Genomic DNA, 25,976 nt, shown 5'->3' on the forward strand with positions numbered 1-25,976 from the left:
AGAGTGGTTCAATTAAAGCTTGATTCTTAAATGAAATTGACCAATTTTTATGACCGGTTTTCAATTATCGGTTTACTATAGCTCCGGTTGTTTCACGGAAAATACTTTCCTGGAAAACATTTTTCTTAATTTTCGGTGTTTGGAGGGCGGAAAATGAGTGGTCAACGAAAAATATTTTTCGGTCAACGGAAAAAACCTTCTAAAGCTATGGAAAATGATTTCCTCATTTTGAGAAGAGGAAAACATTTTTCTCATATTTTCTTCCTCGTTTCTTTCACACTTCTTTTGTTTAAAATTATTTTTTTCATTATTTAATTATTTTTTTAAAATTTTGATTTTAAAACTTTTTACAAATTCGAATTTTTTAGTGTATATTTTTATTTTATTTTTTTTTCTTTTCTCCTTCTTCCCCCTTCTTCCTTCCTCCGCTTGCTTCCTTGGCCTGCTTCTGCTCCTTCCTCTGCCAATGATGGACCTAGGCGACGGCGGCCGCCTAGCGAGGCAAGCTCGAGGCTCGGTGATCACTTGCCTCGAAGGAGGCCAAGCTTGCCGATTTGGTTCTGCTAGGCACGGCCTCAAGCGAGCGAGGCAAGCGAACTATCCTCGGCCTCGGTCAAGGCCAGGCCTCGCTAGATCTGGAGAGGCTAGGCGAATCATCGCCAACCTCATGCGAGTCCAGGCCGGCGGTCATCGCCCTCGAACGAAGCCGGGCGTTGCCTGCGGCCGGTCGCCGGTTTTTGTTGTGGCCGGCGATCGGTAGAAAATAGTAATTGAAAAAAGAGAAAAACATAAAAAAGAAAAAAAAGAAAAGAGAAAAGAGAAAAGGGGAAAAAAGGCAAAAAGATAAATAATTAAAAAATTAAAATTTCAATTTAAAAAAAAGGAAAAAAAAAGGGAAAAAAAATTATTGAATGAAGTGCATGGAGGAAAATTTAATTTAATTTCCATACCAAACAATAAAAAAATATTTTCCCATTCTTTTTAATATTTCAATCGAACACCGGAAAATATAATCATTGTTTTGGAAATTGACTTTTTGGAAAATATTTTTTAGAAATGACTTATTTTTTGCAAAATAAATGGAGCCTAAATGACATGTGAAATTGTCGTTGGTTCTTGAATGTTGTCCACTTGTTCAAAGAGCCGCGCACAATCCGACTCATCATTTGATAAGTCACCTTGTAGACCAGTCTTGTGAAACGTAGCGTCGTGATAAAGTACAAGCGCGTGCACGTTTCACCAGGAGCAATCGTTCCGTGGCTCTCTTCCAATGCCCATTCGTCGTTTTCCCATCTGTTTTTTCGCTTCCTTTGCCGTAGCGTGTAGGGAAATTGCGCGGAGCGTCCGCACTGCTGCTCCCTATAAAGGACCACAAAAATCAATTTATCTATTAAGGTCGTTTTCCTCGATGCATTTACCATTTGGGCCAAAGCGACTCCAGCTTGGAAAAACAGTGCCAAATTCAACCCCCAAATCTTAATCAACCATCCAAGGAAAACACTCGTTTCGCCTTTCAATCTTTTTTTCGCCTAACTTACACGTCGAAAAGCCAGTCTTAGGAATTTCATTTGAGTGGATCACGTCCATCGCATTATATTGTATCATTAATGACATGGAGAATTGCATGACCAATGCCATCGTATTCGAATATAGTTCCTCTTTTCTTGGTCATATGAAGTAGCTCGTGAAGATCAATTAGCTTCCGGCCCAATAGTCCAAGAAAATGAATGAAGTTTGAAATTGGAACATGCAAATGTGAAACAAGGTTTCGTGCTAGGCTAGAGTGCCATGAATTGTTCAGGTACTAATGTACAAATCCCTCTTACCGTGTGCCCTAACCCAACAACCATGTGGACCTGCGGTTCTATGAAATGATGGAGTGGATCACCATAAATAAAATCATTCATTTCCTGCGTAACTATTCATTTGATGTTTGTTTATCTCTTGATTCTTTTTATAAGAAAAAAAAAGATTGAACAATAAATGGGTAAGCCAGCACGATTACACTATCTAGGCGTTATCGTGATTTAATACCCCCTTTGAAATATTCGACTTAGATTATAACTACTAACCACAGTTATCGCTGGTTTAAAGTTTGGGAGGTTAGTTTACCAGCACCTCAATAGTAAGGGTATCAATGGCTTCGGTTCGGTTTCTTCTCAAACCGACCCGCCGTTGATTTAAACGCGGAAATTATCAAAAAAGTCCTAAGCCTATTGTACTTGTGTCAATTCAATCCTAAATCTTTCGATTTGACCAATTTAATCGTAAACTTTTTGATTATTTGCCAATTTAGTCTTAAACTTTTTTATAATTTGTCCATTCAATACTTTCGGCCAATTTTGGCCGGATTTTGTTGATATGGCGATTTAGTTAGCACTAATTGTCCTATATGGCATGATCGGCCCTAATATGGATAATTTTTTCAATTTAATAATTTTTTGTAGAAGTTTTCTGAAATTTTTCTTCTTTTATTTTGTTTTTTTTTTAATTTTTGCACGGTCGACCCCGACCGTGCCACAAAAGATGGCCAGCATCCAAGTTATTAATTTTCAGCCAAAGTTGGGGATCGACTACATTGGTAAATTGTAAAAAAATTTAGGACTAAATGGATCAATTGAAAGATTTAAGACTAAATATGAACTAGTGCAATAGATTTAACATGTTTTTTTGATAATTTTCCCTCATCTTACAAGGATGGCTTCGTAGTTTCCCAAGATATCCAAGGTTGGCATTGTTACAATGGCTTGGTGGTCTTGTTCTTCTTGTGCAATGGAGCGGTGAACTCGATGGATTTTTATTTTTTATTTTTTGGTCCAAATTAGATGAAGTTCTTTTTTTTGGTAAAAAATTCGATGGAGTTCTTTTTTTTTTTTTTTTTGGTCGAATAAATTTGGATGGAGTTTTTTTTTTTGGGTCAAATTTTGGATGGAGTTCACATGGTATATTCTCCGGGGTTTTTGGAAAGTTCCTTGAGCACTAGTATAGGGAGTGCTCTCCAACCTTGGAGGATGTAATAATTTATTTCTTTTCTTCTTTTGCTAGTAGAGGATGAAATGCTCTTTTTTTTTTTTGCCCTCAGTGTCGCGTGATAAATAAATGTTCTAATTTTTATTGGTTTTGTTGGACATCTACGTTTGATACGCCGGTGACTCGAGGCAGACCCACCGGTGGCGGTGTTGTTGTAGACTTTTCTCACGCTCACTTCGACTAATCCATCGGCTCTGACGTGCCAATTTTTGATAATATCTTTTCGTGTTAGTTATTTATTCTTTTTTTTTTTTTTTCTTCTCCTTTTTCCTCCGATCGATCGGACCACGCTGGCCTTCGCCTCTAGCCAATCGCCGATTAGGAGAACAATTGGAGGAAGAGGGAGAAGAAAAAAATAACTAAAAAAAATTAAAAATTACTTAAAATTGCCACGTCTGTGTCTGCAAGCTAAATTTTTCAGCAAGGACTGACTTGGCACAAATATAAGAGGTTTAGGAATGAATTAACAAAAAAAAAAAAAAATCAGGACTGAGTTGGCACAATTACAAGAGATTTAGGACTTTATTGGTAATTTTCCCGACTTAACGATTATGCAGATAGAAAAATTAGGGGCTGCAACAAAAATAAAAATTCAGGGACAATTTGTAATTTTCAAAAGTTCGGGTGCTATTGTACACCGATGCTAATGTTGAGGGAGATGGTTTGTAACTTTTCAAAGTTTGCGGGGCACTGGCACTTGTGCTGCCAAGGTTCAGAAGGATTTGAAACAACTATTCGTTTTTAGAAGGAAAAAGTTGTGGATGGAATTTTGAGGGGGGAAAGAGAAGAAAGAGATTCCTTTAAAACAGGATTATCCGTTTGTTTAAACATGCTTTGATCCATTTTTATGGCGAAGCTCCGGAAATATTATCAGAAAGGTGGGATACATTTCCTTAAGCAACCGAACGAAAACGTTAGGATTTGGCGCATAATCACAACGAAGTAAATATTAAAACGAGAAAGAAGAAATTGACACAAGGTTTTATCCTAATTTATCCTCAAACTAGAGTTACATCCGGCAGAAAGTTTCACTATAATTAACATTTCGCACATCTCCTTACATCATTCAATTATAGGTGAAAAAGAATATATATAATAGTAGCTATTTATGAGCCCAAACACAAACTATAATAAGTGAGACCCACATGATTTTCTGTCGTTGAGGAGTATGAACCACGCTTTAATAATCCATGTCCTAGAAATTTTCTAGATAGAAACTTTCTAGACTCTTAATCTCGCCTCTCATTATGTATTTTCACGCGACATAGGCCAAAGTCCAATCTACGCGTGAAGGGAAGTATTAGAATTTTCAAATCAGTGATTTCATAAAATCTCATTATGCATGGTGATACTCCTAAAATGTGCAGTGATCAATGGGCGGGAAACTTCTGTACGCGTAAGCTGGGATTAAGACATCCGACGTTCGACGCAAAGGATGCAATTTAGTGCGGGTTGGCTTGCGGTATGAAAGCTGAAATGACGCTTCAACTCTTCAATCTGTTCGTATGTTTGACCTGTCGACGTTAAAATAAGAATTAGAATGACAATTCGGACAAGCAAAGCAAACGTGCAACTTCGCTCCATGTCACTTTGACTCCGAAGAATTTTCTCCAGGGCTCTGAAGCATCCGCTTATGATTAATCCCCGCGTTTGGCACCGATGCTGTCTGAAAATCTGGGACAGTTTTCCCACAGAGACTTAGCATGGTGTAATGAAAAGACAATTCAACAACTCAATCAATAAAAAGAAGAAATTCCTCCCATAGGCAAAGGGAAAAAATGAGGTCTAAAATTCCACGAAAGAGTATTTTGTGATTCTTCACCCTATGGCATTTGCACAATCTTTAAACTTTAGGACAATGCTGTCTATATACATACATTAAGAATGCTTAGATAATTAATATGTCAAGCGATATGGTAAGGTGTTTATCTGTTATTTTCCATGCATACTTCCAATGAATGGCTGAGTTACCGATTCCAATGTTGCGTCCATGGTAGAACGAGGGTAGCATCGACTCCGTCCACATGGAGAAGTATCAATTTATTTGGAGTTAATCATGTGGCTGCTATGTTGATCTCATTGAGATTCACTCTCTGTGAATATTTATATGTTTATCATGACTTAACACTCATCGCGAAATATTCGTTTTAAACAAAAATTACTCGTCCGACTTGCGGCTCAAATGTTGGTGTATTTGGGAGGTTAGTGTCCCACAACCTCAATCGTAAAGGTATTAATAATTCCGATTCAGTTTCTTATCAAACTAATGAATTCTTAGATTAAATTTACGGTGCATCAACGAGTCATTAGCGGCCCCAAATCAATAAATCTCTCCATGTGAAGATGACAAATTTTTGAGATAAAAAAAAATGACAAATTCTGAATATACAACTTGACCATTGGTTCACTCGTGACATGGCTTGAGTTGACTTCTCTATCCTAGATCTACCACTTTTAGGGGCTTTTTTTCTCAATTTGTTCTTGGAGTTTCTTTGCAAAGTGATCGGACGCACGAGTCCCAAATTTTTAATTATTATATAACATTACGAAATAAGAGGTCGAACAATAAAATAAATGAAATTAACAAATAAATCGAATATCAAATTTACATGATTCAGTTGGGGTGATCTACGACCACAAGGATAATAGCAAAATATTTCACTATAGATCAAGCGATACGATAAAGGTTACAACAACACTTTAGTCACTTCAACCCTCTCAACGGTTCGTTGACCCCAATGACATCCAATAACTCACACGATAGCCCTCACTATCTCGCGCGAAATAATCTTTTAATTTCACAAAAAATCACACAAAATCCTAATACGAGATTCTCAAAACTTCAGAGCACTTGGGATGTAATTTACGAAGAAATCCCGCATCTTTGATGCTCTTTACAGCGAAGCCAATTCTTATATGTAAACAATAGCTGGTTCTAAAATAGGAAAAACTGTATAAGGATACCACAAGTGTCATAACTTTTATACGACGTTTATTTGAGTGTCATAACCTTATTTTCTACCATTTAAGTGCCATAACCTTAAATTGATCATTTAAGTACCGAAAGTTTTTAAGTTGATCACTCAAGTGTCGAAAATCTGACATGGCATAACACTTGTAATAAACATTTTTAAAAAGTTATAGCACCCAAGTAATCTATTGAAAATTTATATGACACTTAAGTGATTAGGAAAAAAGTTATAAAATTCAAGTGATCGGCATATATAAGTCGTGGCATTCAAGTGATCGAAAAAAAAAATTACAATACTCAAGTGAGCGACGTACGAAATTTATGACACTTGTGATGTTCTTATCCCTAGGAGTTAGGAATCAAACTCGAGATATAATTTCAAAGAAATTTAAATTCAAACTACTATAGTTGTACAAGTTATGAGATGAAGGATCAGTTATCATGACTACGAAGACGTATTTGACCGCTATGGGCTAAATCTGGCCTCTTGATCATTAGCTAATAATGTTTAGCTTTCGGCGTAGAAGCTAGTGAAAAGTTAATTATATGTCATTGCGTTGACGAATTGTATGCTTCACCACCCGAAATTTGTTTAGGGCAAAGGCTTCTCTGTCTCCTAACTACATCACCTGCGCTCGATGTCCACATAGAATAAATGATGCTTCGACTTCGACAAAAGTTATGTACTTTGCGGACACTTGTCGGTAAACGAGAGAGCCCCACAAGTTGGGTTTTCTTTCAATGTCAATCATCATCAATACAAAGTCAACGTATGACCGACTTCTCAAAATTGAACTGTCGAAATGTAACAACTTTGTGCCAAAACCCTAAGTTATAGATAAGGGAAAGAGTAATGAAATTGGACTTTTTCGTGATTGCTTGCAACTGTAGAACCACTGATTAAAGACTGAAATTTATGGTGGTTTGGAATATTGGAATTAGCAAGACTATTCATGTTGGACGAAAAATACTTGTATGCAAGCCACATCTCAATGGTTACTCTTGGCAGGGTTGATTGGATACATAATTTGATAATTGTACCTTGCAAGTTGCAAGTCAAAAGAGTTAAGGTTCTAGTCTATATACTTTTAAACATTGCAAGTTGCAAGTCAAAAGAGTTAAGGTTCTAGTCTTTATACTTTTAAACATTGTACAATTGCGTTTGCCACTCATATTTGATTTATATTCATGCAAATAAATAAAGAAATTATTAAGTAACATGTGATGCTAAGTTAATTACAAAAAAATTGTTTTTGTAGTTTCCGAAGAAATGCAGGGTTCTCATGTTACTAAGGAAATTTGCCAAACCTATTGTACGGCAGTAATAAAACCTTGCGATAGTACCAATTTAGCTCTAAATCTTTTGACAATTTGTCAATTTAACTATAAACCTTTCAATTGTATTAATATTATCCAAATATTATGACAATTTGCTAATTTAGTTCTAAATCTTTTGATGATTTGCCGGTTTAATTTTTTCGGCCAATTTGGTGGGAAATCACTAATGTGGTGGTTTACTCAACACCGATCGTCCTACTGACATGGACAATTTTTGCAATAGTTTAATTTTCTAAGATATTTCTTTTTATTTTTTATTTTCTTTTCTTTTTCCTTTTCTTTCATTTTCTTTCCTTTTTTTTTTCTTTTCCCCTTCTCTCTCTAACTAACATGGACCCTCGCTCGAAGCTTGTGAGGGTGACCATGACCTGAGGTAGGCAACCACCGTCGGGCATCAACGAGGCCCGGTGATGGCTGGCGGAGGGAAAAAAGGAAAACAATAAAAGAAAGGAAAAGGAGATGAAAATAAAAATAAAAAGGGGAATAATTTCAGAAAATTTTAAAAAATATATAAACCACATCAACACCGATCGTGCAATGTAGGATGATCCGCGTTAACAATTCATGCCAAAATTAGCCAAAATGATTAAAATATCAAATTGTTAAAATGTTTAATACTAAATTGACAAATCGTCGGAAGGTTTATAGCTAAATTGACACAATTAAAAAGTTTAGAACTGAATTGACCTCCATACAAAAGATTTAGGACTTTCTTGACAATTTTCCTCATATTATTATGGTATGTACTTTGTGATGTGTGATGGTTACCTAGTAGAGTCTTGTTCTTTTTGAGCAATGGAGCGATTAATTCGATGGAATCCACACGGTATATCCTCAAGGCTTGTTTTGGCAATTCCATGAGCATTGGTAAGGGGAGTACCATCCAACCTTCGAGAATGTAATAGTTTATTTTCATATTTTATTTTATTTTATTTTTGTCTAATAGAAGATGAAATGCTCTTTTTTATTTTTAAAATCCAGAAGAGAGAATTCTAGTTTTTGTTGGTTGCGTTGGACATTTACGTTTTGATCCACCGGCCACCCCACACTCTTGTTGTTGAATTATCTCGTGCTCACGTTGACTTTATCTCAAAACCCCTTGAACGTTGGCAACATTGCCCAATGGCTCCTGAACTTTGCAAATTTATAAATGATGCAATCCTGGACTTTGATTTTTATAGTTTCTAGCATAGGTGTTTCTTGAAACTGATCAAACTCATTTTTCTTGACAGAATGACACCAAAAGTGTCAAAGTTTGTATACAACGCTCACTTTGGTGCAATTTTTTTTTGGATCACTTAAGTGCCCATTTTTTTGAGAAACGATTATTTTAATGTAAACTCCGGTGAACTTTGCCGGATATCTTACGTGGCATCTACGTGGCTCGCCGAAGGATCCCAGTCAAAATAAAAAATTAAAAAATAATCTAAAAACTAAAAAAATAAATATAAAAATATAAAAAAGAGAGATTTTATTTTTTGAATTTTAAACTTTTCTTAAGTTTAAGACTGAATTTTTTTAATAAAATTGCCATGTTGGCTGATTTTTTTTTTTAAATTGCCACGTGGACTTATTTTTTAATTATAAATGACATGGCACCAAAATGGTATAAATATAAATGCCATGTATATTTTTGGGCCGGAATCTCTCGCCGTTGACACTTAAGTAATCGTTTTTTCTCCGATTTGGCACTTGAGTGAGTTGGTGAAAAATTTTGGCGCCAAAATGAGCGCTCTGCACAAATTTTGGCACTTGAGATGTCATTCTACTCATTTTTCTTGATCCAAATAATCTCTAGTAGGTTTTCTTAGCTCATCAACCATTGCATCTTCTCTCTTTTTCCTCCTTTTGTTTCCTCATTAACCATGAAATAGAGATTATATTGGTAAAAAAAAATTGAATAAGTCTAGTTGTTATGTGAGACTTAATGCCTATGCGGACAGAAAAACTAGCGACAGTAACAAATATCAAAATTAGGGGGTAATTTGTAACTTTTAAAAGTTCGGGAGCTACTGTGCAATGGTGCTACTTTTAGGGGGTTATCTGTAACTTTTAAAAGTTGGAGGACCACTTGTGCTGCCGAAGTCCAGACAGGTTTTGAGCAATTATTCATTTTTCTTTGTCCATTTTGAGAGGGGCGAGGAGAAAGATGTTCCTTCAAAATAGGATTCTGGCCAGACTTTCTCTCTCTTTCCCGCACAAAATCAACTCGAAGCTCAAAGATCAACAAAACATAGAGGCCAAAAATAGATGGAAGGGGACACTGATTTGGACTTGGGTTACGCGGATCAAGAAGCTCTTTAACACATGGATCACACTGTGTTGTTTAATGTTTAGAGCTACTTTTGGCGGGCTGCATGCAATTAAGACTTCGGTTAAGAAGTCAGAACGCACGTACTCGCCGTGAGAAACGAAAACCGAGTGAGAAGACGCTTCGACTCTTCCATTGTTTTTGTTGGAACGGCAACTCGGACAGGCAAAAGCAAACGTGCGTCTTCGTCCCACGTCGCTTTCGCTCTGAGAAATTTCTTGCGGCTCGGGACCATCCGCTAATCGATTGAAAGCGATCCCCGCGTTTGGTGCCGATAACGTCTTGACTTCGCTCATCTTCCCACACATATTTGTTTTTTAGCATGGTATAAATGGAAGACAGCTCAACAACCCTCTCAAAAAGAGAAGAAATTCCCCCCACAGTCAATAAGAAAAGGACGTCTAAAATTCGACGAAAGATTATTCTTTAATCCTTCACAACGCGTCAGTATTCGACGTGTGACAATCATAATACCAGACTGATGCTACCTGTATACATTTGACCGGTTCACGTAATTAACATGTCAAAACGATGTGTCAAAGTTGCAAATGGCTAAAATTGGAAACCTAATAGAAGCTTGTGGTGCCATCCTGTAGTGGGATCTCGATATTTTATATCAATCTTAATATTCTTAGCATGGTAAAGTTCATTTGAAGCGGACACCTTACAAATCTCTCACTGGCCTTAGGACTTAAAAGGAGGAAAAAAAAGTTTTCACCATATTCACGAGTTTTACCGCCCAGTGGCCACTCACTTTGGTCCGATCCCAAGTTTATAAATCGATCTTTGGGCTAGCTGCATCAAAAAGTAAAGCCCTTTCAGATAGAAGTAACATAATGGGCTCAATCTCATCCAACAAGATCACGAGTGGGCCTGATCATCAGTGGGCTCTCGGATCCTTCAAGTTGGAGGATAGCAAAGTCCAACCCAACACAAACAAATAAGGATTTTAAAAATAAATGAAGGGCTTTTTTCTAGATGATTGGAAATATGGGAACGAGAGAAAGATTATAATCGACTTGTGTTCCATTTCTGCACACATCATTCTCGTATCATCTCTTCCAGAGAGCGGAAATACGAGGTCCAAAATATTAATAGACGATAAAGATAAAGCGACAAGGTGTGATTTAAAAGTTCTATTAGGGATAAGGTTAAGAAATCCCTTTTTTTTTTTTTTTTTGTGAACAGCTTTATGAAAGCAAGAAAGCATTACCGAACTCGATCAATCTGGTGCAATGCATCAATACAGCTCTATGAAGACCCTTGTCTGGTCTCCATCGATTTGCTTCTCTAACATGTCAAATTGCCTGCCACAAAAAAAAAATGTGTTTTTTCCTACATCAACAAGAAGATGGACGAAATTAAAATAAAGAATGTCGGACAAGAAGCTGACATATGTCGATCAGATTTAAGGTTTCATATAATAGAGAGAGAGAGAGAGAGAACATTGTTTATGTGGGAAAACTTAAATAAGGGAATTAGTCCCACCTAATCAAAGAATTAATAATGACTTAGAAAAAGGGGGATATAAACACCTTTAGAAAAAGAAAAAAAAAGGAGTACGGTTGAGAATTCTTTGGCTAATGAAAGCCCCACATCTTTAAACGCCTTTAGGAAGTCTTCTGAGGTGATTGATTACGCGATTTCATCGCAGAATCTCGAGTTCGTTTTACTTCTCTATGCAGCTCCAAATTTGTCGAATATATAATGGTAGAGAGTTCTTTCTATTTGTTTCAACAAAAACCTAAATGATCCGTGCGTAAATATCTTGGTGGGATTATACATCGATTTCACTACATCAGTGAATATGAAGCTTAATTGTAGGGAGTCACGACTCAAACATATCAAACTATGGCACGAAGATCTTGAAGATCTGCTAAATTAGCAGCTTGCTTACGACAGGAAACAAATCTAAAAATGGAATCGTCAGCTGCAGAAGCACATGCCCTTGTTCCACCAATCTGGATCATTGTTCTCGCAGTTCTGGCACCAATTAAAACCGTGCGCACGTGCTCGCCACTCGGCCATTTCCATACGGGTTTTGTCCCGATCCAAGGTCCGATCAATTGATTCTCACAATGGTTTGATGAAGGTGACCAAGTTCGTGAGTTGTACATCTGATCTTTGTGCCCGTTGCTTGTCTCGTCTCCAAGTCAGGCTGCCGGTTCCACTGCTCGGCCACGTTAATCTCCTTCAACTGCATTTCTAGGGTTTCACTTATAAGACAACCAAGCAAAGAGACACTCGGGTTCACTGTATAGATTTTAGAGGTGAGCATGGTCTCTAAATTGAATCGAACCGGTGAAAACATGGTAGATTCTAGGTTTTAGGGTATGCAAGGTAGATCCCAAGTTCTAGGAAGTGGAACCTAGAAATAAGTCTTTGTGTTTTTCTTGTTGTATGTATTCGCACGAACCTGCGGTATTCCATGATATCCGATGATGAGTGTGTTATCTAAAACTATTAGTCTAAGCTTCCATTTTCGGTAATATCCAAGATCGAAATTTTTTTCTTTGTTAATCTCTCACACTCTTCGTGTGTCTAAATATGAATTATGTCGGTGGACTGTAATAATAAATAGTGGTTATTAGAAGTGATAATTCATTGTGATCATTAAATTAAGAATACAAGTGAAACCTAAATAGATCCTAAAACTTATGATAGGTAGGTTTCAAGTTTCAGGGTATATAACTTGAAAAGAATTTGAAACCGCTTATCGCTAACAGATTCACATGAATCTTGCAATATTAATCTCAAACAGACCGTACGGATCCGTAGTGCTATTTTATGAGTAATGTAGTGAGAATCGAGAGCTTAGGACATTTTTTGAAATCGACTCGGCGTATGGTGAAACAATGATGCGCCAATAATAAGATAGGTCGGGTGCTAGAGCAGGTCCCTCCTTCCTCCTTGACCCTAGCGAACTGCTTGCCATCGATGGCTGCTCCTGCTAGTGGTAGCAATCATTCCACGCCCAAAAAGATGATGGCCCAACCCAACTTGTCAAACCCCTTTCGCTTATAATAACAAAAAGATTTTTTCTTTTTAATTTTTATAGGAGAAAAGCTTGTCACAACTTTGAAGGTCGAGATTGATCCCCTGCAATCTTCCATGGTGATCTTTTCCCACACACAGGTGGGTCTATTCTCTCTCTCTCTCTCTCTCTCTCTTTCATTTCACCTTTTTTCTTTGTGGATACATAAAGTGGATTTTACATGTTACATCGAGTGGTGTTAAAAATTAATCCACAAGCAAAATCAAATTATTGGTACTTACGAAACTAAATATAACAAATGAATTCGTTCCATTTAATAGATAGAAAGTTATAAAAAAAAAAGAACACATGCACAATTACATGGAAAATCTTTTCTATACAAATAATTTATGGTTTGAGAACTTTTTGACACGACTATCTTAGTAACATGTTTGGAAATCTTTTCTACACAAATTATTTGTGGTTTGAGAACTTTTTGACACGACTATCTTAGTAACATGTACGATTTTAATCATTTATGTATATTACCCAATTTTTACTCACCGAAGGGAGACACTATAATTTAAGAAATAAGAAGAGGTGGAAACATCCCCTCTCTCTCTCTCTCTCTCTCTCTCTCTCTCATCCGCCAACTTTAAAAGCAAGAGGGGTTGCCCTCACCTAGAAGCTTTCTCTCTTCCAAGTCGTCCTCATTTCACATGCTTATCTGAAACCACATTTCATCATCTTCTTCTCCACGAAAAACTCATAAACACACACTCAAGAAAGTAAAAAAATGAAGAAGATGGATCTGTTCTGTGCATCGCCAGCGTCCACAGCGATATGCACGAGCTTGGACCAACGTTCCATGGTCCGACACGGCACCACTAGGCCCATCGACCGCCACCGCCGCCACCATCACCATCAGCAGCAGCAGCTTCGGGATCGCCAGAAACACCACCTGATCACCGGATACATGCCTTGTTCCTCCCACCAGCTGCCCTTCACTCCGAGGCCTTATTCCGAAAGACCCAGGAGGAGCACTTGCTCGTCGTCCACGAAGCTGATCACCAGCGGCGATCACCACGAGTACACCCGCAGGAAAAGCTCAGCTGACGTTTACGACCTCGCGAGTGGCACGCCTCGTGGTTCGTCGGCCCGGTATTTGCTGAGCGACAAGCCCTTCGTCGACTGGGTTTCCGAGTCAGGTCGGGTCTCGTCCGCATTGGTACCCATTCCACCAGCCAATAGCAAGACGAAGTGCGAGGTCGGGTCCAGTGATTCTTCATCTCTCAAAGCCTCTTATTCTGCTCGATCACGCGACCAGGTTCGTGCGATTATGGGTCATCTTATAATCTCCCTTCTGTTGTCGAGTAATCTTGATTCAAACTCTCTTTGGCAATTGCTCATAGAACGAACTATTGAAGTATCCAAATTTCTTTGAACCTTTAAAATGTTGAATCCTGTTGTGTTAGCTGTAAAGTTATGTTTACTTTGGAGGTATCGCTCGCTTGCAGGTCGTGGTTTTGAGAGTGTCGCTTCACTGCAAGGGATGCGAGAGCAAAGTGAGGAAACACTTGTCCAAAATGGAAGGTGGGTTTTCCAAACACCTCTGGAACAGTCCATCCCCCGGCATAATAGTCCACAGATATTAATGGGCGCAAGTGGTGGCGTTGGCTGGTTTCTGTGCAGGAGTGACGTCGTTCAGCATCGATATGGAGACTAAGAAAGTAACGGTGAAGGGAGACGTGACGCCCTTTGGTGTTCTCGCCAGCGTCTCTCGGGTGAAGACCGCCCAGCTCTGGCCATCTTCAACCACCTCTTCTTCTTCACCTTCCTGATCTGCCTGACTTAAATCTCTGATGTTGTTTCCCTTTCTGTCTAAATGAATTCCCAGGTTAGGGTTGCAGTTGCAGGAGCCCCCCCTCCCGTGCGTTTTATCTTCATAATCTGAAACATGTATGGCTGTGTGCTTTGTAAATTAAATTCCGAAAGACACGTCATGTTTCCATATGACAAGAATCTTGATCTATGTTACATGTACAAAAGGCGGAGCAGGTCCGTTTGGTACTGGCGAGGCCCCGATATCTTATTCTTCTTGAAACAAACAATGAGATCTCGGCGATTCTGAACATGTATTCTCCTATTCATTTCAGCCCACGGCTAAAGAATACTTGTCGGAAGTTGTTTACGCACATAATTCCGATCGGTCGCTTTTTGCAAGATGATCGTGTGATAAAAAACAACCCTTTGGTCACCCAGCAATTGTTTGAACACTTCTATCATTCTTAATTCTGTCACGATGAACCCACTAAACTAAAGTTCATTCAATGAAATTAATTCCAGCGAAGATCCTTGCTCAACCAGTTAAGTAAGATGAAAAGATGGATTTAACTAGTAGTAAAGCTTAATCTGATGGCAAAGCCTGAGGCTCTCCATCATTTTCTTGACGAGCAAAGGCTGAAGCTCGCGTGCATGAGCCACGTATGTATGATGATGATGATGATGATGATGATGATGTAGTGGATAGAGGTGGTCACTGATCATGAGTGAGGTGGTGGTCACATTTGTTTGCGTACACACGAACTCTTTTTCCTTGTCTGCAATCAGTTGGGCGTTCCATTCAATGATATGAGTGGTTCCTCCATTTGGGAGAAAGAGGTAAAAAGAATTAGAAAAAAATTAGGAAACTTCATTGATTCATAGTAACTTGACCCCATTCTTTCTAATCATAACGGACTAATTCATACCACACACTTGAATTTGAGATCTCGGGGGAGATTAATGATGGAATTTTCTCGTATTCGCTCTAAGTGTAATAATTCTTGACTAGGATAATAACACAAATGGTCATTGAACTCCGACTTAATGAGCAATATGATTTTTGAACTTTTAATTTGTTTAATGTGGTCATTGAATTTTTAATTTATTCAATGTGATCCCTAGACTTTTAGTATATGTTTAATTTAATCCCTAAATTATATGAAAATGTTCGATAATTACCCTTCCATTACTTCAAGTTCAAGAAAAGTATTAAACATTTTCATAAAGGATTAAATCGAACATGAACAAAAAGTCTAGAGATCATATTAAACAAATTAAAAGTTCAGTGACCACATTGCACATTAAGCTAAAATCTAGGGACCACATTGAACAAATTAAACGTTCATTGACCGCATTATAAATTAGACCAAAATTCAAGGACCATTTGTGTCATTTTCCATTATTCATTTCCACAAAGGATGTGCATGTGATAAGTACTTTGTAATAATGCATGGAGTGTAATGTACATATCCTTAAATTATGATGCACTCATGCCGACGATATAATTTGAATTTACTAAGGACGGTATACAAAACAAGACTGAGATTAAATAACTAGGAAAACCCAGATTAATTTTGTTTGAGTGTGCCTTAAGTGGCTATTAAATAGGAAGAGCGCCAGGAGTAGACATATTTTGGTGCTGGTGTTTGTGCAATCTAGGAACACCTGACAAAAGCAAATCGAACAACTAGAAATTGAAAGTCCACTTTGAGATTAATTTTGTTTTCCTCGAAGGAAACTTTTTGCGACCATAGAAGAAATGTAAAAGGACAATTGGAAGTTGGTTCTTAAATTGGGAAAAACATCTTGAGTCGGTCCACGCTTTCTTGATTGGATATTAACCTTATAATCTTCTTGGACCATATGTTGCTTTTCCCAAATAGATCAAATGGGTTTTGGGTACGACTCAATTCCAAATTATGGAGGGGATGGTGGGGGCCATTGTTATCTTTTTTGCCATCTTTATGCATCTGCTTTTATTTCGTGCTTTTTGAAACTTAGGTCATCTTTTAACCAGATTCAGGATACAAAGGAGACACGAAACCTTTGAATTGGTCGGTATAGAACAAAAAGGCAACAATTCAGACATCTCTCTCTCTCTCTCTCTCTCTCTCTCTCTCTCTCTCTCTCTCCATGATGTTATTGAGGAGTTTCGAGTTTATTTTCTGCCTTTTTCTTTTGTTTTTATTTATCTCTTTTTTTGTCACCTTTTATTTCTTTGACTGTGACGTGCCCGGCTTGGAGGAAAGAGGGAAAGAAGTGGGAGAAAAAAAAAAAAAGGAAGAGAGGAGAGATCCACCCGTCAATCCACCTTATGAATAATATCCGCCGGATCAGAAATTTAGGGTTTCTTTATTTTTTTGGTCGGCGCACTATGGATGGAAATTATTTCTTTTCAAAGTTGTACGTTACTAATTTGTTTCTCCTTTTCAAAGATTGAGAGGGATATTTTGATTTCTATGCTAAGTTACAGTTGGGCATAATGGATACATGGATACCATCATTAAAAATTTTGCTATAGCCAACGGATGATGATATGTCAATTAGCGCAAAATATTTGCAAGGAAACTGTTTTCACGAAAATGAGTAAATTTCTTATGTTTGATGATGTTGGTATTTACTTGAAAGACAAAGTTTTCACTATCTGAAAGAACAATGAAACTAATTGGGGATTCCATTTTAATATCACCTTAGTAACAACAAATCAGTCTTATTTAGAACCAGACCACAAACTTGGAGCTCAAATAACTCTCTACACGATTTTTTAAACTGAATCAACGAAAACAAAACAGTCCCTAAACGAAGAACGGCCATCGTTGTACCCTAAAATTGCATCTATCCATATTCTTTCTTTGGGGCTTTGGTAAAAAAAGAAACCACAGAGCTGCGACGTCCAAATCAGCCAGCTAAAGTAGATAGTAAAGGAGAAAGGTGAATGCGATGGACCCAAAGAAAAAAAAAATTCCGAGGGTTTCAAGACAAGACAAACAAAATAAGATTCAAAAAGCTTTTTTGTTCGGTTCCTCAGCTTTTGGGGGCAATAAGAAACACCCATCATGTGCTTCACTGATTACTTTCGACGTTGAGGACGATGTGAATTAGTTTCATTATGATTGGAACCTTTTTAAGAAAACCCTACATAACAACCAGAGAAATGAAGACGAGCATAGTATGTGATAGCCCACCATGGATGGACCTTCTTGAACATGTGCGACCCTTGGAGATTCGCATCCCTATATGTCCACTTACACTTCTAGAATGGAGTTCAAAAAGAATATTGTAACAAGTTGTAACATAAGTCGATCATCTCGCCCTAGATAGTTCAATCTAAAACTTGAAGCCACTGACCTAGAAAAGAGAATTCATAACGGAACTTCATGTTTAAGCGGTGTAAGTAGGACATTTTGTTCGCCAGTTCGTAAGTAAAGAGAATTAATTCAGTCTCAACTTTTTCATGACTATTTCCATGTGATTTACATAACATGTTAGTCAATCAAATCGACTTTGAATAATCTACACCGATTCGGGGTGCCACTAAAATACAAATTCGTACCCTTCTCAACATTGATTATTACGGGTAGATTATGATTTAAGTTTTCTCAGTGAAAGATTATGATTTTTGTCGAGTGTTGGACTGGGGGATAACGTTGGGGATCAATTGGCATATTGATCACGTGAGTAGTCTTGTCTTGAAATAATGACGGGAGGGAATCTTCCGTATTCTGATTTGCATTATTTAATGCTCCAATAATTACTCAATTATTCGTGTACCACACAAGAAACAAAAAACACTTACCGAATTGTTATTCTCTTTACTACCTACCAGCAAATGGAAAATTGTCAAAAAAGTTTTAAACATTTTACATTTTTACCAATTCGATCTGAAATATTTTAAGTTTGTCGATGGAGTCCTAAATCATTTCATCTTTTGTCAATCTAGTCTTATTGATCGAAAATTGCCGACGTGGACACTAGTCGTCATACGTGGCATCGCCGGTGCCGACGTGGATAATTTTTTAAAAAAATTTCTATTTTTCTTTTTATCATTTTTTCCTCCAACACTGGGTGAGGGTGGTCCTCACCCGACACCGAAGGGGAAAAAAGAAAGGAAAAAAAAAGAAAATTATATTTTAAAAAAATAAAATATTATTAAAAATTATCCATGTCGGTCTCGGCGGTGCCATGTAGTTTGGCCGACGTCCACACCGGTGATTTCTGGCCAATAACATTGAATTGACAAAAAGTGAAAATGTTTCGGATCGAATCGGTAAACTTAAAATGTTTAGGAGTGAATTGATAAAAGTGTAAGAGGTTTAGGAGTTTTTTGGCAATTTTCCCGATACAGTGTCGATGCCACAAAAACACTTAACAAGGTGCGTCTTTCTACGTCGGCGGAAGAAAAAGATCAGATCGCTCGAAGCTTTCTCTAAGTCAAGGCGATTTTCATTTCTACATACAACAAGTTGAGAGGCCCGGGCTCTCCGTTGATTGAACTTCGAGCGAGGAGTAAGTCAAAAGGAATTCGGCCCACGATGAGACTCAATTGCTAAAACCTGATCGCCGGCCGGCGGAGCGGTCAATCCTGGCCATTCATCCTCGTCGACCCCTCTTACGTCCACTCCATCTTGACCGCAGCCGCCGGCGTCTTCGGCAACTCTAGCGTGTCGAGCCAAATTTCAAGGTAGCCCCTCCATTTTCAAGTGCCCTGGCATGCATGCATGCATCAAAACTGTTTTTTTTTTTTTTCCTTTATCGGTTTGTTTTTGAAAAGAGCTTGGCATGCACAAACAGAACTTATATTTTTCTCAAGAGTCGGACTAGTCTTAGTTATTTATTTTTTTTTTTTTTGTAATAGGTCATTGGCTTTGTGAAGAGTGTGATCAGGTTAGAATTTTCTTGTGTGATATATATGTCCTCATGGACACGGGACACACGCAAATCGATCCGTTCATCTCGGACTACATATCACATTCTACTCACCTCAAATGGTTTAAGAAAAAAGAAGCAAGTATTTGAGCATGGCTTTTAACTCTGTAAGAGAAGAAAGATGGGATTTTACACTAGGTGCAATCGAAGCACTATTATGGCATTTTGGACAAAATGTGAAACCAAATATAGTTTAAACTTCAAATCGAAAGGAAGGGGGACAACTTTATATTTATTTTGATTCAAGGAAGCCCAATTCTAGCATTTTGGACCCAATTGATGAACCCGTGGGTTTCTAGCTGCCCAAGAACTCTAGAGAGCCCAGACGCGACACAGGCAAACAAAACAGTTCATTGGCCCTAGGACAGGTCAATCCGGACCGTTCATCCATGTCGACCGCTTTGACTTCCTGTCTGTCCCGATCGCACGGCTTCCAATCGAAGCACTGGATCATCGCCGCCAGCGTCGTTGGCAACTCCTGCATCGCGAGCGAAATCCCCGGACAGCCCCTCCGACCAGACCCGAAAGGCAACAGCTCGAAATGCTGGCCCTTCACATCGACCAACCCCGCTGGATTCCAGTTGGCGGGCTCGAGAAACCTCTCTGGGCTGAACTGCAGGGGATTGGCCCACACATTTGGGTCTCTAGCTATAGCCCAGATGTTCACAAACAGCAAGGTGTCTCTGGGGATTGCGTACCCGCTGATTTGGCATTCCTGGACCGCCTTTCGGGCGACCATCGGGATCGGAGGGTGGAGACGGAGCGCCTCCTTTATGATGGCCTGGACGTACGGCAGCGATTTCACGTCGGACTCATCCACCAACCTGTGACCGCCCACGACGGAACTAATCTCCTCCCTGGCCTTCTTGAGCACCACCGGATTGTTGATGAGCTCGGCCAGTGCCCACTCGATGGCAGTGGCCGACGTGTCGGTGCCAGCGGTGAATATATCCTAGGATGAGAGCGACAAAACTCGTGAAATGGTGAGTGAAACAGACCGTGGCCTAAACAGTTTCGTGTTCTCCTGGCATACTCGGTTCTGATTCTGCTACATGCATTCTGTGCTTCGCAAAAATGCCCCGTAGTACATGCAAAAAATTTAGCTCAAAACGCAAAAGAAGCTTCGCTAGTTATCGGCATATTTAGGGACGCCCTAGGGACTCGGCAGATATCGCATGTCCTCTGCCTTCGCTAGAAAACTCATTTTGTGAAACTACCTACTTCAGTCATCGTAGGTTTAGTTACGTTAATAATACTAAAGTTTTGTGTAAAGATAGTCTAAACTCTTCCTAGTTGATCAGTTATGGATTCTGGTCCATTTCATAACGAATTACGATTATGCAGCTAAGCTAAGGAGATGATTTATGTCACGTAACCTGTTAACGTGATGTCACTCATTCCATCCAGTATTCAAAGAAGAACGCAAAAGACAATGACTATCCATCGATCGAATGACACCACCTAAACAAGCCACGTAAAGCTGTTGCGGTCACAAGTTAAACATCCGGAATGTCGTATCCCGTGAGTATAGACTTGTGCCCAAAAAAAAAGTTACGAGCTCGTTATATAATTGTGTTCGTGAAAAGAAAAACAAGAGTTCGATCAGCTCTTTGCCTTTCGAATCCGAGAGAGAGAGAGAGAGAGAGAGAGAGAGAGAGAGAGAGAGAGAGAGAGAGAGAGAGTTTCCGAAAAAAAAAAAAATCCAAGAGAGGTGATTACGAACAAATTAACAAATGAGTTTGCCCTTACCAAAACCAGTGCCTTAATGTGCTCTCTGGTCAACTTCATCTCCGAGTTCTCATCCTCGTAGATGTCGAGCAACATGTCCAGAAAATCCTTCACTTCTTCTTTCCCTCCTTCTTCCTCCGTTCTTCGCATTATCTTCTTCCTTCTCAACTCCTCTCTGTCTCGAATGATCCTCTCCAACAGCGCATCATATCTGTTCATCAATCACAGGACACGTGTACAAAATATGTGTGTGTAGGCATGTAAAGGTATTTGTCAACTTAACTCAAGTAGGGCAACATCGTACCTCCTGTGAATGTCCTCGAACCTCTTCTTATAGCCCTGAAAATCAACGTTCTTGCAAAACCAGATGAAGTCGGAGACGTTAAATTCGCCGAAGATCTGAGCGACCTCCCTCGCGAGGGTCCTCGCCTCTTCGGCCTGGCTGTCCCCGCCGGAGCTCCGAATGCTCAGCATCATCTGAGAGATGATGTTGTTCGCCAACTTCCCCAGCTCTTGCGTGACGTTGACGATCTCGCCTCTCAAAGATTTGTCGTTCAAGGCTCTGATGAAGTGTCGGAGCTCGCCGGTGCGGATGGGGAGGAACTGGTTGAGGGTGCGAGCCCCCAGGAGCTCGGTCTGGCTCAGCTTCTTGATGAACTTCCAGTACGGCCCGTAGGGCGCGAACGCGAAGGCCGACTTGTAGGTCAGGTGGTCGATGGCCGCGGTGTGCTTGCGCGCCGCGAACGTCAGCTCATGCGTCTTGAGGAGCTCCCGTGCGAGGTCGGGGGTCGAGGCCACGACGCATGGCACCGACCCAAGGCGGAGGCTGATCAAGGGGCCGTGGCGGGCTGCTAAGTCTCGGAAGGAATGATGGATGAGGGGGCCGAGGAGGTGGAGGTGGCCAAGGACCGGCAATGCCTTGGGGCTCGGAGGGAGGTTGGGCCTTCGTTTGAGGGCAATCAAGAAGAGGGCGGTGGTGGCGGCGACCACGAAGATGGGGACGATGAGATTGGACGGGGACATTGCCTCAAAAAATGTCTTCATGCCTTTCTAAAGCGAAATAGTTGTGAAAGTTCAAATAAGGAAATGAGGGGTAAGGTGAGCTCCGACCCCGAGCCTTTATATAGTGGGCAAAAAATAGGTGGGCCATGCTACTCATTTACAAGTTAGAGTCTGTCAATATATTAAGTTGAGCCTACCTTTAATCAAAAACTTAAGTCATTAAGTTATGGGCTAATTAAGATATATTAACTGCTTCACATCATATCAATTTTTTGATGTGGGACTTTACTAATAAAACTCACATGCGCATCTTAACATTTATAAGACTTTTCCCGAAATGTCACACCAAAATAGCTCCAGAGTAGTGATTTGCTAGGGTTTATGAAAGATAAGGTGTAATGGACCCTTTTTCTGTTTGAGAAAGTAGATCGTTCAAGAATTTGATTCTTTCATCTTAAAAATGTTGGGAAATAAGGAACATGGGTGCTGAGATTCGCCATCACTCGTTTGCTTGGTTTTGTCCATCCAACCTGGTTGGAGTTAGCACATAAGGAGGAGATGGTATTATAATCTAATGATTTTTTCCCAATCCAACAAATATATGGCATGGATCGAGATATCTATGCCTCGCCGTCTTCATCTTCTTCTTCTTCTCCTTCTTTTCTTTTCCTTTTCTTTTTTGCGAAAAGTTATCATACCCTTCACCCTTGATGATTATTATTATGCCTAAATCCAATCCAATAAAAACCACTAACTTCGACTCGGATCTCATTTCGGACCCAAACTTTTCTTTTGTCTCCTAAAAAAACACAAATTTTGAATCAGCACCCAAATTTGTGCCCGTCAAATTTTCATCCAAAGATGTCGTTAAAGATGTGACACGTCGTTCCACATGTAGTTGGTGGTTCTTTTTTTTTTTTTTTGGTGGGGATGTAGTTGGAGGTTCGCGGCTGTGTTGGTGTGGAAGGATCGCACGTAGTCCGAGAGCTTCCCCTGTTTTTGGACAAAGCCGGATCCGTCTTCTGAGTCACGTAGCAGCTCCCTTCCTTTATTGATGTTGATGGTGGCATTAGATTGGGATAGAAAAAGAAAGGGGCGATATAGTCTTCCGCAACTAATATTTTATTTTACTTCCGCGGGCAAAACAAACGAACAAACCGTCCAGTTGGCAAAGACACCTAGACTTTAAAAAAATATTAGGTACCCATGAGGTATTCCTGACGTAGCACCCCATCATGCGACACGTGGACACTTTGGTGTCGGCGTTTCGATGAGCCCGGCCTTCTTAGGGAATTTAAAAAAGCAAAGTACGAGGTATTGGAGTTTGATCGAGGGGACCCTTCATTCTTTTTGTAAGATTGCGTGCAGAGAAGGGACAAACGAAAATAGCGGTGCTCTGATTTATCGATGGAATTGTGAATGTTTCAAGTCGTGAGGTCAAAATACTCGATCACTTATTCATCGATCAATTATTTGATGTCAAGAATGTACAAACATAAGGAAAATTGTAAAAAAAAAAGTCTTAAGCTTATTGTATTTTTATCAATTCAGTCATAAACCTTTAATTTTTTGCCAATTTAGTCATCCACCTTTTGCATTTGTATCAATTCAGTCTTAATTTTTTTTTTTGGCCGATTCAGTCCTAAACATTTCTCATTTATACCAATTTAGTCCATCCAACCAACTTTAACTTGCCAGCGCTGTCATGGACGACGGCCACGTTGACGGGACATTTTTGATAATATTTTAATAATTTTTCAATTTTTGGCAGTTTTTTCTTTTTTTTTCCTTTTTCTTTTTTATTCTCTTTCATCTTCTTCCTCTAGCCACCTCCAGCACGTCATTGGTGGCTGGAGGACAGAGCTGGCAGTCCACTGGTCCCGGTGCCACTGTGTGAGTCCTGCGTAGGCACCCGTGACGCCATGGCTAGGTAAGTCTGGCGCCATTGGACTTGGAAATTGTCAAACGAATCTCCCCACCTGTCCAGACTTCCTGTTTTCTCAATCATCATCATCATCCGTCGAGCTCTTGATTTTTGCCAGAATTGCTCGATTGTTTCCCCTGCTTTTTGCAATTTTCGATGGCTAATTACTATGCCAATTTCGATTTCTCCGCCAAGCGGAGGTCGTCTCTCTTCAACAGGTCATTCACCATGCACGCAGAGCCCCCCGCGGAGAAGCCCTACACCAATAAGCCCTCTTTTGAGCGAGCTGGTTTTGTCAAGAATATCTACAATTTGATTGATGCCATCAAAGGTAAGGTCCGAAGGCTCTGCAATTTGTTTGAACCCCCCAAGTCCCCGTCTCAGGGCATTGATGAGACCCAAACCATAGCCCATGCCCCTTCTAAGTTGAAATCCACGAAGCCGGTCGATTCTGGGTATAATCATAGCTGTCTTTTTAGGTCACCGGGCATGGAGGATAGGATCGTGGTATATTTCACCAGCGATGTTGGACTCACCTAGCCATGGCATCGCAATTGCCTTCGCTACGCCAGCTCGACAATGGCGACGCCGGACTCGCACAGTGATGCCAGCACCGGTGGCCCGCCGGCCCTGTCCTCCGGACACCGACGACTGGAGGTGGCCGGAGGAAGAAAATGAAGGAGAATCAAAAAAAGAAAAACAAAGAAAGAGAAAAAAAAATTGAAATATTATTAAAAATGACACGTCGGCGTCGGCCGGTATCCACGTCATCGCCAATCGGTCAAAGTTGACTGAATGAGCTAAATTGGTACAAATGCGAAAGGTTTAGAACTAAATCAGCACAAAAAAAAGGTTGAAGATTGAATTGGCACAAATACAAAAGGTTTAAGACTAAATTGGTAAAATTCATTTAGGACTGAATTGACAAATGTGAAATAGGTTTAGGGCTTTTTTGATAATTTTCCCTACAAACACAATAATTCGTGTTCTATGAGTTGCACCATGTATAATCATTACGCTCACAGCACGGCACTATTTTATGCATGTGTTTTCTATATGATCAGGCGCTCAGAGATCATACAAAAAGGTTGATATTTAATTGAAAATCATCTCTCCATCTATAAAGGTATGTTAAACTTTAATCAGAAGATCCCATGAAAGTCTATATCTGCTTGTTACAGTGAACTACAACCGAAAATTATCGTACACATAGTCTAGGAGCGCAGTAAAGATAACAGCGATGCTGCCATGCCCGGTGTTGTCGGGTGTTCGTTGTCCATTGGGAATCCACTGATGTTGCAACAACCCTTGCCGACAAGACAGCGTGGTTTTTGTTTTCTGAGAAATATTCTTTGGCCCCTTTGTTTTTGTGGGTGCTTTTGTGGCCAAATAGGAAGAAATTGGTTGTATTGTTAGCTTTCAAGAAGGCTTGACTGAGTTCCAAAAAAAAAATAAAAAAGGCCTTATATTGTATCATTAATGACATGGAGAATTGCACGACCAATGCCATTGTACTTGAATATAGTTCCTCTTTTTTTGGGTCATATGAAGTAGCTCGTGAAGATCAATTAGCTCCGGCCCAATAGTCCAAGAAAATGAATGAAGTTTGAAATCGGCACAGGCAAATGTGAAACAAGACGTTTTCGTGCTTGGCTAGAGTACCATGAATTGTTCAGGTACTAATGTTCAAATCCCTCTTACCGTGTGCCCCAACCCAACAACCACGTGGACCTGCGGTTAAATGAAATGATGGAGGGGATCACCATAAATAAAATCATTCATATCCTGCGTAAGTATTCTTTTGATGTTTGTTTATCTCTTGATTCTTTTTATAAGAAAAAAAAAGATTGAACAACAAATGGGTAAAGCAGCACAATTACACTATTTGGGCGTCATCGTGATTTAATACCCTTTTTGAAGTATTCGACTTAGATTATAACTACTAACC

At 39.5% G+C, this 25,976-nt stretch overlaps 2 protein-coding genes across 2 annotated transcripts; one reads left to right on the top strand and one right to left on the bottom strand.

Moving 5' to 3' along the window:
- Nucleotides 1-13,252: 13,252 nt before the first annotated feature.
- On the top strand, nucleotides 13,253-14,586 carry LOC115752224 (protein SODIUM POTASSIUM ROOT DEFECTIVE 3-like). Its single transcript, XM_030690320.2, has 3 exons — nucleotides 13,253-13,951; nucleotides 14,142-14,217; nucleotides 14,317-14,586. Exons 1-3 carry the CDS (start codon nucleotides 13,421-13,423, stop codon nucleotides 14,463-14,465), a joined length of 756 nt encoding a protein of 251 aa, XP_030546180.1. The 5' UTR covers nucleotides 13,253-13,420; the 3' UTR covers nucleotides 14,466-14,586.
- A 4,987-nt stretch (nucleotides 14,587-19,573) lies between these two features.
- LOC115752204 (cytochrome P450 93B2-like) lies at nucleotides 19,574-22,175 on the bottom strand. Its single transcript, XM_030690279.2, has 3 exons — nucleotides 21,407-22,175; nucleotides 21,124-21,313; nucleotides 19,574-20,326 (listed from the first exon to the last, which is right to left on the bottom strand). Exons 1-3 carry the CDS (start codon nucleotides 22,144-22,146, stop codon nucleotides 19,670-19,672), a joined length of 1,587 nt encoding a protein of 528 aa, XP_030546139.2. The 5' UTR covers nucleotides 22,147-22,175; the 3' UTR covers nucleotides 19,574-19,669.
- Nucleotides 22,176-25,976: the final 3,801 nt, after the last annotated feature.

Source organism: Rhodamnia argentea, chromosome 6 (assembly GCF_020921035.1).
Source record: "Rhodamnia argentea isolate NSW1041297 chromosome 6, ASM2092103v1, whole genome shotgun sequence".
Taxonomy (NCBI): domain Eukaryota; kingdom Viridiplantae; phylum Streptophyta; class Magnoliopsida; order Myrtales; family Myrtaceae; genus Rhodamnia; species Rhodamnia argentea.